This window comes from Saccopteryx leptura, chromosome 1, assembly GCF_036850995.1.
Source record: "Saccopteryx leptura isolate mSacLep1 chromosome 1, mSacLep1_pri_phased_curated, whole genome shotgun sequence".
Taxonomy (NCBI): Eukaryota; Metazoa; Chordata; class Mammalia; order Chiroptera; family Emballonuridae; genus Saccopteryx; species Saccopteryx leptura.
Window position 1 is genome coordinate 49,600,938 of NC_089503.1, and position 15,759 is coordinate 49,616,696.

The following is a 15,759-nucleotide window of genomic DNA, read 5'->3' on the forward strand; positions in this document are numbered from 1 at the left end:
ATGCCTTGTTTCTTTTAAAGCAATAGCAATGTGGTTTCTTTTTCCCATTTCTCCATATTTTGGAAATCCAAATTGTTACATTTATAATATTACTTTCATAGTTTAATATGAAACCAAGATGACTGCAGACAGCCCAGCCCAGAAGAAGGCTTGGCCCTTTTAGCATCACTGACCAGAGGCTCCCAGGGGGAAAACAGGAGCCCAAGAGACCCCACTCCTTCCCTGGGCTCCCCACTGTTACTGTCCTGGCACTGTCAGTGTCAGGGACTGTCACTGAACGGCAGATGTCTGAATGGCTTGGTTACCTTCTTGAGGAGCAGCCCGTGGGAAATGTTGTCAGCAGTCAGAAAAGCGGACACCAGGTGAGTGATGGACCCGGCCTCCCCACAGTGAGGCCGGAATAAGAACGTGCTCAGACCTCGTTCCCTGCAGAATAAGTGAGGCAGGGTCTCAGTCAGCAACCATGGTCCACACTGCCCAGGACCCCACAGACTATGGCCTGCACCCCTAGCTCAGGGCCTACTCCAGGGAAGACAGTCACCCATGGCAGGGTCAGCACAGCTGGCCCAGAGGAACCTGGGAACTGCCCCTCCCAAATGTAGAGGCCAGGCCCAGATGCCTCAGAACCAAAAGATGCCATTCCTGGGAAACAGGTGGAACCTAGTGGTAGAAAGAGACCCCGCCCTGTCTCCACCCACTCCTCCCTTTCTTCTCCTGACCAGGCTTGTACCCCAGGCTCACAGACCTTTGAGCAGGAAAAGCCATGAGAATGATCAGAGTCCAACTTCTTTGTTATATAAATAGACAAACCCAGAGATCCCAGAGCATGGAGTGAGACATTAGAAGCCCCTGAGCTAGTCAGTGACAGAGTTAGAACTAGAGCCCCCAAGTCCAAAAGCTTAGCCCCGACTGCTCCCCCAACACCAGGCCACGTTCTTTCAGTCAGTGTCCCATTCAGAACCTCCACCTGCACAAACTCGCGCTGGCTTAGGCTCAGGGAGTGAGGCCGCAGAAGCCCAGCAGAGGCGGGAGGGATGCTGGACTTGCAGAGGAGGGAAAGGATGGTGCAGTGTCCTGGGCACCAAGTACCAGACCCCTGCCTCAGCTGTGTGTGTGCTCTGGTGGGAGCCTGTGCAGAGAAGGCCATTGGATTTCATCTAGACTGCTCACAGACATTAGGGGATATTTCAAAATGAATATGAAGCGATAAAAAAAATTTGCTTTTTTTTTTTATTAAACAAGAGCATCAGGAAAGCAAATGACAAGTCAAAGAAAGTTGCTCAATTATGCAAATGAGATGCAAAACCAACTTTTATTTCATGGGTGAAAATGCGCTATACAAAAGGCTGAACGTACTGGAGCGTCTGCACGTTCCCTGATCCCCTCATTTTTGTGAGCAGTGTACTTTGTTCCCGGTGATATGTCCAGTGCCTAGGACAGTTCCTGTCACATCACAGGTGTAATAACTTGCCGCATGAATAACTGCACATGTGAACACTTGGTGTGGTGGTAAGTGAACATGCTTGTGTGTCAGCACATCCTATGTATCATATCAAGGGTAGACAGGTACATGTGTCAGGTGTTAGTGCATATGTGTGTGAACAGGCATGTGTACCGGCACGGGGTTTGGCTTCCTGGTATATATGATCGATTGGAACGTAGTGGGCCTGGCTGCTGGTGTGTGGCCCTACGTAGTAGGCTGGGGCATGTCCCTGGGTTTGAGGGTGGGAGCCCGGGGCCGTGCGGGGCTGGCTCACCCACCTGCGGAGGTTGTTGAGTACCATGATGTTGGCATACATGTAGTACAGGTAGTAGCTGTAGGGCGGGTTCTGCTCACTGGTCCAGATGTCCGGGCTGGGGCTCTTGTCGGAGAACATGTGGTCACTGTGCTTGGACTCATCATCCACACTGTCGAAACCTGTCACCTGGGCAGCACAAGGGGTCTGCATCAAGCCAAGGCAGAGGAGCTGCCGGAGGCCTTGGAGTCCAGGTCTCTCAGGTTCACAGCTAGGGGCCCCAGGGCCAGCCTGAGGCACATTACTCCAAGGGGTGGGGAGTGGGCACACTGCTACCATCTATTCCTCTGGATCCAGAGGTACCTCCCAAAGGTGCCCAGAACACCAGCCTGGAGAGTGAGTCGTGCCTGTGTGGTAATGGCAGTGGTGAGGGAACACTCAGGCCAGGTGAACAGTGAGGCAGACATACCCACTGTCCATTTCTCTGCTGTGCCAAAGAAGAGGCCAGCACTACAGGGTAGCCAGCAGCCACTGACAGCAGCAGGGACAACAGCTCTGAGAGGGCAGGGAACAAGCATTTCCCGTGCCCCTACTATATACATGAGGCCCTGCTCGAAGCACTAACCACACATCAGCTAATTCAATACTCAGAGTAATCCTGTGAGGGAGGGCTTGGCTGTGAGCAAACCAGAGCCAAAGCAAGTAAGCAGCTTACCCACGTGGAATGACAGGCTGTGATCCTAACCGGGCTCAGCGTCTGAACTCTGGGGCAACAGGTGCAAAACGCCCTAGGGCATGTCCCAGGTACAGTCATGAAAAACTAGCCTGGATGCTTCACCAGCAGGCCAAGGTGGGGCCCATCCAATAAGGCCTCTTGGAAGGCTGAGCCATGGTTCTGGGAGGAGGTGGCTCTACTCCCCAGCTCTTCCCCGGGAACTGCCCTCTGAGGCAGACCAGAGAAGCTCAGGACACTCCTATCCTTCCAGGTCAGTTACACCTCAGCTGGGCCCGAACTATGCCCCCGGGGGGCCCCACGCTAGTCCCAGGCTCCCTAGTCCCCTGATCCCAGAGGTCAGGCCCTGACCTCAGCCAGCATGTGGGGCAGGTTTGCTGACGTGTCCCTCCTTTTTCTCAGCCACGGCAGTGCTTTGGGAAGCCCACTTTGTCCCACAACTGGCCCAAACTGGAGAGCCCCCAGCCCAGGCCCAGGCCGCAGCTGGGGGTCTGCCAGCCTCTTCCAAAGGAGCAAGGGACCACAAGGGTCTTGGCAGAATCTTCCCTGTCACAGAGCCATATGTCAAAGGAACAAGAGGGTCCCCACTATAGCTGTCAGCACAGCCTGCACAGAGTAGGGGCCAGGGAGAACCTTGAATTCTGCTCTGTACTCACTAGCTCCAGGCCTCATCGGAACTCTCAGGGCCTTGCACAGGGGTATTGTCAGCCCCTATGCTGAGCTCTGTATCCAACCGATGTAGGGCATCGAACTGAAACTCCCACAGGCCTCAAGCACAAAATATGTCCAAACGTTACTATTCCCCGTCCCCCTCATGTCTGCTCTTCCCCCATTGTCAACAGTGGCCCCTGAAAAGCGCATTCATCATCCTGCAAGACACCAGGCTCCCAGAGGCCCCCTGCACTCTTCCCTCTAGCTCACCCTCAGGCTCTGCCCAGGTCCCGTCAACCTACACCCATGCCCACCACTCTGCCCGGAGTGCCCAGCCTGCCTCCTGCCTATGCCACACTTTTCTCACTTAGGAGGCAGTATGGGGATAATGACTCCTGCTGGGGAGTCAGACACCTGGACATGAATTCCAGTTCTGCCACTTTTTAGTGTTGATCTATGTAAATTGGAGCTAGCAGCTTCACGGGGCTGGTGTGAGGATTCAATGGCACAATCCCTGGAGAGCACTGCGCACAGGGTCTAATATACAACAAGCATGTAATACTGCTTATTATTAACACCAACCGTGCTGTAAAGTAGAGCGACCAAGAGGCTGAAGCAGATGGTGCCATGGTGTGGACCGCCAGAGCAGGCAGCAGCCGTAACTGAGCTGTCACAGCTCGTTCAAGCCCCCATCATTTGTCTGATTGCTGGAACAGGCCCCTGACTCTCATCTTGACCCCCAATCTCCAGCCACCTCTGTTCCAGGCTAGTCAGCACACAACAGCCAGGATGATGTTTGTCTAAAACAAATTCAACCATGTCCCTCAGCTTGTTCAAGCCCTTTCCTGGTGGAGCCCCCCTACACACACACACACACACACACACACACACACACACACACACACACTCTCACACACTCAATCACCCCTACCCCATGACCCAGCACTCCAGAATCTTCCCTGACTCCCCACTTGTCAGAAGTCATCCCATAACCTCCCCCAAATACTGCACTTCCTCTCACGGTCTCCAGCTCCCTCTATGCCAGGCACACAGAGCAAGGGGACCAACTCCTGACCCCCTAATGCCCTTTCTGGTTTAGTCTCTCCTTCCCTTCTCTCCCTCTCCCCAAACTAACCAGAAACGGAATATATTCTGTGGGGCGTGTGTACTTAAAGTGGAGGCCCATCTTTGTAGGTAAAAGCAGGAGAGCTGAGATGTCTGCATCTCTGAAGACGCCCGAAGCTGCTGCGTGGTGCTGCTGGGGCCGGATCGCCTTTCCAGCCTCCTGGATGGGAAGGGACTCCACCCTGCCGCCCTGCTGCCTGCCCCAGCACCCCTCCCCACCCCCAGGGCTGTGCCTCCAGAGACGAGTGGGAGAAGGTGTTATTGTAGAAATTCAGCCTCTTGGGGCTCGCATCCCCATGGCTGGGGTGCAGGAGTGGGCACGATCTGAGAAGGGAAGCCTGAACAGACCCCCAGAGACGCCTCCTCTCTCCACCACTGTGCCCACCACACAGGGCACCACCCACACTTACATATTTGAGGAAGAGGTGAAGTTCTCGATGATCTTGGGGGTTGATTGTAGCCTCGAAAAGAGGCAGGAAGATGTTCTCCAGCATCTTCCCAAAGCTTGGCAGCAGCTTCTTAGACCTAAATATGTCACTGGGGAAAGCGAAGACCATTAAGGTGGACCCAACAGCCCCCTTAGCCTGCCTGAGATGGACCTCAATCACTTCTTCAGGCAACGCCATGTCACCATTTAAACACCCAGAGCAGAGCCAGAGGTGTGGCTTGAACACAGATCCTTCCCCTCCTCCCCAACTCCCAGCAACTTCTGCTACGTGAGGCACTGGCTGGGAAACTCAACACCTTACGCAAGCCCATCAGAGAGCTTTCTGAAGCCAGAGGCCACACTGGGAGAAGGGTGGAAGGGTCCAGGCTGACCAAGAGTCTGGGAGATGAGTCCTATTTCCCAGTGTTCCAAACTCTCTACAACTCAGCTCAGTTCCCTTAAACCACAGGGCCTAGCCCATTCCAGGGGCCATGAACCCCAACATCAGCCAGACAACTGGAGAGGACAGGGGCGGTCTAGGTCATACCCAGGGCGAGTGCCAGCACTGTAGGCCACTACCAGATCACTCATACCCTGATGCTCACCCAAAGGACATCCACATCCTGCAGTGAGAAAAAGACAAGCAGCAGTTCCCACCAGGCATTTGCACATATATGTTCTTTAAAGAGTAAGAGTTGGTCACAAAGACATCTCTGCCGGCCCCACCTTCCTAAAGGAAAATCCCTGGGGAGAAGAGGCCTGAGTTGGCACTGAAACAGGTATGCTTCTCAATAGTGCGGACTCAGCGGCCCACACAGGACAGGCTGGGGCCCCCAAGGGCACAGGCAGACAGGGGGCCAGCTCACTTACTAGATCCGGGGCACCTGGATGATCCAGCGCATGTTGGGTGAGTAGACCTTGTGCTGGATGAACCAGCGGGCCAGGTGGAGCCACTCATCGGGACTGCGGCCGTAGATGGAGAGCCGTGGCTCTGAGTACTGGTACTTGCTCTCCTCCAGCTCCCGGGCCACCTCCTGGCACCAAGAAGAACTCAGGTCAGGCCAAGAGCACCCCAGCAGCTGGATCCTGCAGCTCCCTCAGCCACCTGCTCCCAGGCTGGGGAGACCTTCTCTACATCACCTTGCTGCCAAGTAAGTACTCACTCGCCTCAGCAGAGGCTCCTTCCGGGAGAGAAAGGCCTTGGGTCTGCACCATCACACGCATAACTAGGCCAGGCAGCCGACACGGCTCCACATGGAGCTCAGCTGCTCCCAGCCAAGCTCAGGCTGCAAACAGACAGGGCAGCAAGGCTGGACACTGTGAGTGCTCCCACGGTGGATACCCTCCCCTCCTCGCCTGCAGTCAACACGGTGGTCACATGCAGCACCAGCCTGCCCATGCTCTGGGGCTGGTGCCCAGGGCCAGAGCACTGGGCACTGAGCACCTCAGCCTTGCCAGAGCTGGATGGTGGATGGACAGGGGTTCAGGAAGGAGAAGAAGACAGAGAGGCCATGTGCAGCCCCACTTCTGAAGGTAGATGCTGTCAGGTATCTGAAGAGGGCTTGGAGAGGCTGAGGGCTCACTCACCTTCACCATCCGAGCAAAGTACTCTCCTCCCAGGTAGTTTTCAGTTTTCAAATACAGGTCGCGCAGCTCACTGGCCCCCACAGGGTTGTATTTAGAGTTGAACTTGTCAAAGCGATGGAATGTCTGCCGGCCCTGCAGAGAGGAGACCACCAGCCATTTCACCACATCACTCTGCAGCCACCACACACGTTCCCTCTCCAGGCCTTCACAAGGTGGTGTCACACTTGGCCACACTGCATGATGTCTTCTATGTTAGTTTTTGCATAAAATCTTGGAATGTCTTGGGGCCAGAATCATTGATCCTCACTCAGTCAGCCTTGGTGTCCTTTTGTGCGGCCCTCTGTGAAGGAGGACCAGGGGGCCTTGTGCTCACAGCTACCATGGCTAAAAGCATGGCTGGCTGAGTGAGCAGAGAAAACTAAACCAGTGAACAACCAATAAAGTGTGTCTTAATGCTTAGATGTCATAAGGTGCTTTCTTAATTTTTTTAAACAGAGAGAATTATATATATATATATATTTTTTTTTAATTTTATTTAGAAAATTGAATTTAACAGGGTGACATTGATCAATAAGAGTACATAGGTGCCTGGCCTGTGGTGGCACAGTACAAATAAAGTGACGACCTGAAACGCTGAGGTCACTGGTTCGAAACCCTGGGCTTGCCTGGTCAAGGCACATGTGGGAATTGATGCTTCCTGCTCCTCTCCGCTTTCTCTCCCTTCTCTCTATCTCTCTCCTCTCTAAGAGTTTCAGATAAACATTTCTATAGTATTTGAACTGTTGATTATGTTGTTTACCCATCACCAAAGTCAGATCATTTTCTGTCACCTTATATTTGTCCCTCTTTACACCCTACTCCCACCCCCTCCTCCCAGGCACCCCTACTTCACTCCCTTCCCCCTGGTAACCACTTCACTTTTATCTATATCTATGAGTCTCAGTTTTATATCCCATCTGTGTATAAAATTATACAGTTCTTAGCTTTTTCTGATTTACTTATTTCACTCAGTGTAACGTTATCAAGGTCCATCCATGTTGTGGTAAATGTCACTATGTCATCATTTCTTATGGCTGAGTAGTATTTCATTGTATATATGGACCACAGCTTCTTTATCCAATCCTCTATCAAGGGACGCTTTGGTTGTTTCCATGTCTTGGCCCCTGTGAATAATGCTGCGATGAACATGCAGAAGCATGTGTCTTTACATACCAATGTTTTCAAGTTGATACCAAGTAGAGGGATTGCTGAGTCATATGGTAGTTCTAGTCGTAATTTTTTGAGGAACCACCGTACTTTCTCCCATAACGGTTGTACTAATTTTCATTCCCACCAGCAGCAAATGAGGGTTCTTTTTTCTCCACAGCTTCTCCAACACTTGTTATTACCTGTCTTGTTGAGAATAGCCATCCTAACAGGTGTGAGGTGGTATCTCATTGTAGTTTTGATTTGCATTTCTTGAATAGCTAGTGAAGAAGAGCATCTGTTCATATATCTTTATGTTTTCTTGGGAGAAGTGTTCAGGTCCTATCCCCATTTTTTTAATTAAATCGTTGCTTGTTTATTGCTGAGCTTTGTGAGTGCTTTACAAATTCTGGATATCAACACCTTATTGGAGCTTTTCTTTGCAAATGTCATTTCCCACTTAGTTGGCTGCCTATTTGTTTTGTTGTCAGTTTTCTTTTGCTGTGCAGAAGCTTTTTAGTTTGATATAGTCCCATTCATTTATTTTTGCCTTTACTTCCCTTGCCTTTGGGATCAAATTCATAAATTGTTCTCTATGGCCAAGGTCCATGAGTTTAGTACCTGTGTTTTCTTCTATGTAATTTATTGTTTCAGACCTTATATTTAGGACTTTTATCCATTTTGAATTAATTTCTGTGCAAGGGGACAAACTGTAGTCAAGTTTCATTCTTCTGCATGTGGCTGTTCAATTTTCCCAGCACCATTTATTAAAGAGGCTTTCTTTTCTCCATTGTGTGTTTTTAGCTCCATTGTCGAAGATTATTTGTCCATATATACAGTGTGTCCATAAAGTCATGGTGCACTTTTGACCGGTCACAGGAAAGCAACAAAAGACGATAGAAATGTGAAATCTGCATCAAATAAAAGGAAAACTCTCCCAGTTTCATACCTATTCAGTGCAGTTCGATGTGGGCTCATGCACAGATTTTTTAGGGCTCCTTAGGTAGCTATCCCGTATAGCCTCTACAGACTCGTCACTGACTGATGGCCTACCAGAACAGGGTTTCTCCACCAAATTGCCAGTTTCCTTCTCCATCAAATTGCCAGTGCTTATCCCACTGAGTAATGTTATTCCTATGTGATGGCTTTGTAATTTTCAGTATATAGGTCCTTCACATCCTTTGTTAAGTTTATTCCTAGGTATTTTTTGTTGTTGTTGCAATTGTAAAATAAATTGTTTTTTGGAGTTTATTTTCTGAAATTTCATCGTTGGCATATAAAAAAGCAATAGACTTTTGTATATTGGTTTTGTATTCTACAACTTTACTGTATTGGTTTATTGTTTTGAGTAGATTTTTGGTGGAGTCCTTGGGGGTTTTTATATACACAATCATGTCATCTGCAAAAAGTGATACTTTTACTTCTTCTTTCCTGATATGGATGCCTTTTATTTCTTTCTCTTGCCTGATTGCTCTGGCTAAGACTTTCAGTATTATGTTGAATAAGAGTGGAGAAGAGAGAACAGTCTTGTCATGTTCCTGATTTTAGAGGAAAACCCTTCAGTTTTTCACCATTTAGTCTGATATTAGCTGATGGTTTGTCATATATGGCCTTTATTATATTGGGATACTTTCCTTCTATTCTGATCTTATTGAGTGTTTTAAACATAAAGGGATGTTGTATCCTACTGAATGCTTTTTCTGTATCTATTGATAGGTTCATATGATTTTTGTTCTTTGTTTTCTTGATGTATATTATGTTGATCAATTTCCATATGTTGAACCATCCTTGTGCTCCTGGGATGAATCCCACTTGATCGTGATATATTATTTTTTTAATATGCTGTTGTATTCAATTTGCTAGTATTTTGTTTAGGATTTTTGTATCTGTATTCATTAGAGATATTGGTCTGTAGTTTTCTTTTTTTGCGTTGTCCTTGCCAGGTTTTGGTATGAGGGTTATCTTGGCCTCACAAAATGTGTTGGAGAGTATTGCTTCTTCTTCTGTCTTTTGGAAGACTTTGAGAAGCTAGGTACCAAATATTCTTTGAACGTTTGGTAGAATTCACTAGTGTAGCCATCTGATTCTGGACTTTTATTTTGGGATAGGTTTTTGATAGTTGTTTCTATTTTCTCCCTGATTATGTGTCTATTTAGTTTTCCACTTCGTGATTCAGTCTAGGAAGATTGTATAGTTCTAGGAATTTATCCATTTCCTCTAGGATTTAGTTTTCCACTTCTTCGTGATTCAGTCTAGGAAGATTGTATAGTTCTAGGAATTTATCCATTTCCTCTAGGTTATTGAATTTGGTGGCATATACTCTTTCATAATATTCTACTATGATCTTTTGTATATCTATGATATCTGTGATAATTTCTCCTCTTTCGTTTCTGATTTTGTTTATATAAGTCCTTCTCTTTTTTCCTTAATGAGTCTAGTCAGTGGTTTGTCAATTTTATTGATCTTTTCAAAAAACCATCTCTTTGTTGTATTTTTTCTGTAGTTGTTTTGTTCTCTACTTCATTTAATTCTTCTCTAAATTTTACTATTTCCTTTCTTCTGGCTTTGTGTTGCCTTTATTCTTCTTTTTCTAGTTCCTTAAGAAGTGATGTTAGGTTCTTTAATTGGGATTGCTTTTGTTTCTTGATATAAGACTGTAATGATATAATCTTCCCTCTTATTACTGCTTTCACTGCATCCCAGAAATTTTGATATGCCATGTTGTCATTTTCATTTGTCTGTATATATCTTTTGATATCTGCTTTTATTTCTTCTTTGACCCAGTCATTTTTTAGAAGTATGTCATTTAAAATTAATGAATGGGACTACATCAGACTAAGAAGTTTTTGCTCAGCAAGAGAAACTGATAACAAAATAAACAGAAAGCCAACTAAATGGGAAATGATATTTTCAAACAACAGCTCAGATAAGGGCCTAATATCCAAAATATACAAAGAACTCATAAAACTCAACAACAAACAAACAAACAATCCAATAAAAAAATGGGAAGAAGACATGAACAGACACTTCTCCAAGGAGGAAGTACAAATGGCCAACAGATATATGAAAAGATGCTCATCTTCTTTAGTTATTAGAGAAATGCAAATCAAAACTGCAATGAGATACCACCTCAAACCTGTTAGGTTAGCTATTATTAACAAGACAGGTAATAGCAAATGTTGGAGAGGCTGTGGAGAAAAAGGAACCCTCATCCACTGTTGGTGGGAATGTAAAGTAGTACAACCATTATGGAAGAAAGTATGGTGGTTCCTCAAAAAACTGAAAATAGAACTACCTTATGACCCAGCAATCCCTCTACTGGGTATATACCCCCAAAACTCAGAAACATTGATACGTAAAGACACATGCAGCCCAATGTTCATTGCAGCATTGTTCACAGTGGCCAAGACATGGAAACAACCAAAAAGCCCATCAATAGATGATTGGATAAAGAAGATGTGGCACATATACACTATGGAATACTACTCAGCCATAAGAAATGATGACATCGGCTCATTTACAGCAAAATGGTGGGATCTTGATAACATTATACGAAGTGAAATAAGTAAATCAGAAAAAAACAGGAACTGCATTATTCCATACGTAGGTGGGACATAAAAGTGAAACTAAGAGACATTGATAAGAGTGTGGTGGTTACGGGGGGAGGGGGGAAAGGGAGAGGGAAAGGGGGAGGGGGAGGGGCACAAAGAAAACTAGATAGAAGGTAACAGAGGATAATCTGACTTTGGGTGATGGGTATGCAACATAATTGAAAGAGAAGATAACCTGGACTTGTTGATCTTTGAATATATGTATCCTGATTTATTGATGTCGCCCCATTAAAAAAATAAAATTAAAAAAAAAAAAAAGAAGTATGTCATTTAATTTCCACAGTTTTGTGGGGGTTTTTTACTTCCTTTTTGCAGTTGAATTCTAGTTTCAAAGCCTTATGGTCAGAAAATATGCTTGGTGTAATTTCAATCTTCCTGAATTTGTTAATGTTAGTTTTGTGGTCCAACATATGGTTTATCCTTGACAATGTTCCATGCACACTGGAGAAGAATGTATAATCTGATGTTTTGGGATGAAATGTCCTGTAAATGTCTATTATGTCCATTTGGCTTAGTGTGTTGTTTAACGCTGATATTTAGTTATCAATTTTCTGTTTGGATAATCTAGCTAAAGCTGTCAATGGTGTGTTAAATTTCATGTATGATTGTGTTTTTGTCTGCTTCTATTTTTAGATCAGTTAGTAGATGTCTTGTATATTTTAGTGCTCCCTGGATTGTTGCATATATATTAAGAAGTGATATGTCTTCCTTTATCATTATGAAATGTCAATTTTTGTACCTGGTTACCTTTGTTGTCTTGAAGTCAGCATGGTCAGATATGAGTATGGCTACACCTGCTTTCCTTTGGATATTATGTGCTTGGAGAATCGTTTTCCAACCTATCACTTTGAGTCTACTTTTGTCCTTGCAGCTTAGATGTGTCTCTTGAAGGCAGCATACAGTTGGATTTTGCTCTTGATTCAATCTGCTACTCTGTGCCTTTTTATTGGCGAATGAAATCCATTTACATTTAGGGTAATTATTGACATTTGAGGATTTCTTATAGCCATTTTATGTTTTATTTTCTGGTAGCTCTGTGTTGTTTGGTTCTTCTCTTCTATGTTTCTGTCAGTTGTTTTTGTTTCTTGGTATTCCATACTTCTTTCCTCTGTTTCTTCTTTTTTTAAGCTGTGAGTTTCACTGGTGGCTTTTTCGTGGGTGGTTACCATTAGGTTATTAAGAGAAAAATGTTCATATGTACAAGAGTCCTCTGTCTTATGAGTGCTTCTGCACTCCATCCTTTGCTACTGCAGATCTTAATCCTCTCCTCTTTTATGTTATTGTTGTCACAGATTATACTTGTTTTCATTGTGACCTTGTTGGAGCTTTTACTTGTAGTTTGGATTTGTTTTATTCTTTGTATCTGGGCAAATAAACCCCTTGAGTATTTCCTGCAGTGGGGGTTTTCTGATGATAAATTTCCTCAGCATCTGTGTCTGTAAAAGTTTTTATTTCTCCATATTTGAAGGATGACTTTGATGGATATAGTTTTCTTGACTGGTAATTACTCTTTTTTAGTACTTTGAATGTTTGGGTCCACTCACTTCTGGCTTTTAGAGTTTTTGCTGAGAAATCTGATGATAACCTAATGGCTTTTCTTTATATGTTATAGTCTTCTTTTACCTAGCTGCCATGAGGATTCTTTCTTTGTCATTGATTTTTGACAGTTTAACTACAATGTGCCTTGAAGTAGGTCTGTTTGAGTTGAGGTAACTTGGCATTCTATTTGCTTTTTGGATTCAAAGCTCTAACTCTTTCTGTAGGCTTGGGAAATTCTCAATTATTTGTTTGAATAGGCTCTCCATTCCGTTCTCCCTTTCTTCTTCTTCTGATATACCCATTATTCTTATCTTGCTCTTTCTGATGCTGTCTGACAATTCTTGTAGAGCTCTCTCAGTTTTTTTAATTCATAAGTCTCTCTCCTCTTCTCTTTGTAGAATCTCTAGTTGCCTGTCTCCAATGTCACTGACTCTTTCCTCTATCTGTCTTGTTCTATTAGCTAAACTTGCTATGTCAGTCTTTGATTCATGTATTTAATTCTTCATCTCTGTTTTTAAAGTTTCAATTTCCTTGGTGAGCTAATTAAGTTGCCTATTGGTGTTTTCTCACATCTTATTGAGTATTTTCAGAACTTCAATTTTGAATTCTCTGTCATTTAACTCCAAGCTTCCATGTGATTGAGATGTTTTTCTGGAGATTTTTCATTATCTTCCTGAATTATGTCTCTGTCTTGTGGAGCTGTGGTATTTGATTTCTTCTTCCTTGATGGCATTCAATAGTGGTATTGTTAAGAACTCTAACAAAAAAAAACTAAAAAATAAAATAACAAAATAAACTAAAAAATATACAATAAATAATATAAAAATCTAAAAAATAATGACAAGTAAAAATGAAAAACCACAAAAAAAGCAAAGATTAAAAACCAAAAAAGAGCCTGACCAGGTGGTGGCACAGTGGATAGCATCAAACTCAGACACAGAGGACCCTGATTCAAATCCTAAGGTTGCCAGCTTGAGCATAGGCTCATCTGGCTTGAGTGTGGGCTCACCAGCTTGAGTTCGGGGTCACTGGCTTGAGCATGGGATCATAGACATGACCCCATGGTCACTGGCTTGAGCCCAAAGGTTGCTGGCTTGAAGCCCAAGGTCACTGGCTTGAGCAAGGGGTCACTCATTCTACTCTAGCCCCCTGGTCAAGGCACATATGAGAAAGCAGTCAAAGAACAACTGAGGTGCTGCAATGAAGAATTGATGCTTCTTATCTCTCTCCCTTCCTGTCTGTCCCTTTCCCACTCTCTATCTCTCTTGTAAAAAGAAAAAAATAATAAAACCAAAAAAGAAAATAAAAAACAAACAACGCACCCACAAAAAAAGAATAAAGATATATAAAAATTAAAGAAAATGAAATTCAAAAGAGAAATAAAGAAGAAAAAATGGGGAAAAAAAGAAACAATAAATTTCAGTTTTGAGAGGTTAGTGTTTTCTTCCTGTTAGTGTTCCTGTATAACAAGTTTTAGCTCTGTGAAATTAGTGGACTGTCCTCCACTGAGACATTGCTATCACAATGATATAGACAGGGCCACAGTCACATTGGTGGGTGAGTCATGTTGTGAAGGCTTTAAAGCTTTAGCAATGGCAATCTCAGGCCTCTGGCTGCTTCTCCCCACACCTCAACAGACCAGGGACTAGACATGGAGCACCTCTGTTCTACAAGGTAGAGAGTGGCTCTAGAGCAGGGTTTGGTAACTTTTTTGGCTGAGAGAGCCATGAATGCCACATATTTTAAAATGTAATTCTGTGAGAGCCATACAATGACCCGTGTACATTACACATTATCCAATAAAAATTTGGTGTTGTCCCAGAGGACAGCTGTGATTGGCTCTAGCCACCTGCAACCATGAACATGAGTGGTAGGAAATGAATGGATTATAATACATGAGAACGTTTTATATTTTTAACATTATTGTTTTATTAAAGATTTGTCTGTGAGCCAGATGCAGCCATCAAAAGAGCCGCATCTGGCTCGCGAGCCATAGGTTCCTGACCCCTGCTCTAGAGAGTTAGCTGTGAGGTTTGTCTCTACCACTCTCCATACTCACAAGGTTAAGGAGGCGGATATGGGGGGCTGGCATGCCGCACTTTAGTTTTCTCTGTCTCTGCCAAGTTTGGGCTGCAGGCAAACCATGGGAACACTGGCCATGACCTCACACTCAGCCACAGCTTTGGTTCAGTATCTCCCCCTCTACTTCTCTATCTCACCACTCCTCCTGGCATAAGGAGACCCAATCACTCCAGGTTTCCTTCTCTGAACCCTTCAGACAAAACCTAGACAGCCAGAGCTTCCCTCCCCACTGTAGTCCAGTAGAAAAGAAAAAAAACCCAGTACTCCAGGTTTGTCTCCTCTCTTGAGTCACCTGCAAATGTGTTTTATTTTCCGCCCACCTTTTCAACCTGTCCTACCTTTAGTCCATTCAGTGCGTGAATGTTTCAGGCATGTCCACCTGGGGTTCCTTCACTGCTTTATAGTTGTTTAATTTGTTGAAATTTCAAGGGGAGAGATTAGGAGTATCTCTCACATTACCATTACTCTGACATCTTGTTCCATAAGGTGCATTCTCCACCTTATCTCATTCAGTGTTTTGTTTGTTTATTCAGCACTGGTGTTATTTTGGTGTGTGTGTGTGTGTGTGTGTGTGTGTGTGTGTGTGTGTGTGTGTGTGTTAAAATATATATAACACAAAATGTACCATCATACTCATTTTTTAAGTTCAGTGGTATTAAACAAATTCATATTGTTGTGCAACTGTCACCACCATCAATCTCTAGAACTCTTTCCATCTTCTAAAACTGAAACTCTGTACCCAATAACTCCCCATTATCCCCTTCTCCCCAGCTCCTTGTAACCACTATTCTCTTTTCTGTCTCTATGAATTTGCCTACTTTAGGTACATCATACAAGCAGAATCATACACTATTTGTCCTTTTTGTATATGGCTTCTTTGACTTAGTAAAATGTTTTCAAGGAACATCCATACTATGGCAGATATCAGTACTTTACTCATTTTTTAAGGCTGAAAAATATTCCATTGTATGGATAGACCACATTTTGCTTTTTTATTCATCTATTGATAGATACTTGGGTTGCTTCTACCTTTGGAACACTGTGAATAATGCTGCTAAAAGCATTGTTGTGTAAGTATCTGTT

At 44.4% G+C, this 15,759-nt stretch overlaps 1 protein-coding gene across 8 annotated transcripts in view; it reads right to left on the reverse strand.

Moving 5' to 3' along the window:
• Window positions 1-15,759, reverse strand: part of AMPD3 (adenosine monophosphate deaminase 3) — a 55,206-nt gene that overhangs the window by 5,787 nt on the left and 33,660 nt on the right. For all 8 annotated transcript variants that reach the window (XM_066365872.1, XM_066365887.1, XM_066365899.1 and 5 more), the window contains exons 8-12: window positions 6,260-6,391; window positions 5,543-5,706; window positions 4,656-4,782; window positions 1,762-1,925; window positions 306-426 (exon numbers count right to left, since the gene is read on the reverse strand). In XM_066365872.1, coding sequence (XP_066221969.1) covers window positions 306-426; window positions 1,762-1,925; window positions 4,656-4,782; window positions 5,543-5,706; window positions 6,260-6,391 — 708 coding nt within the window. The remainder of the gene's footprint in view (window positions 1-305; window positions 427-1,761; window positions 1,926-4,655; window positions 4,783-5,542; window positions 5,707-6,259; window positions 6,392-15,759) is intronic.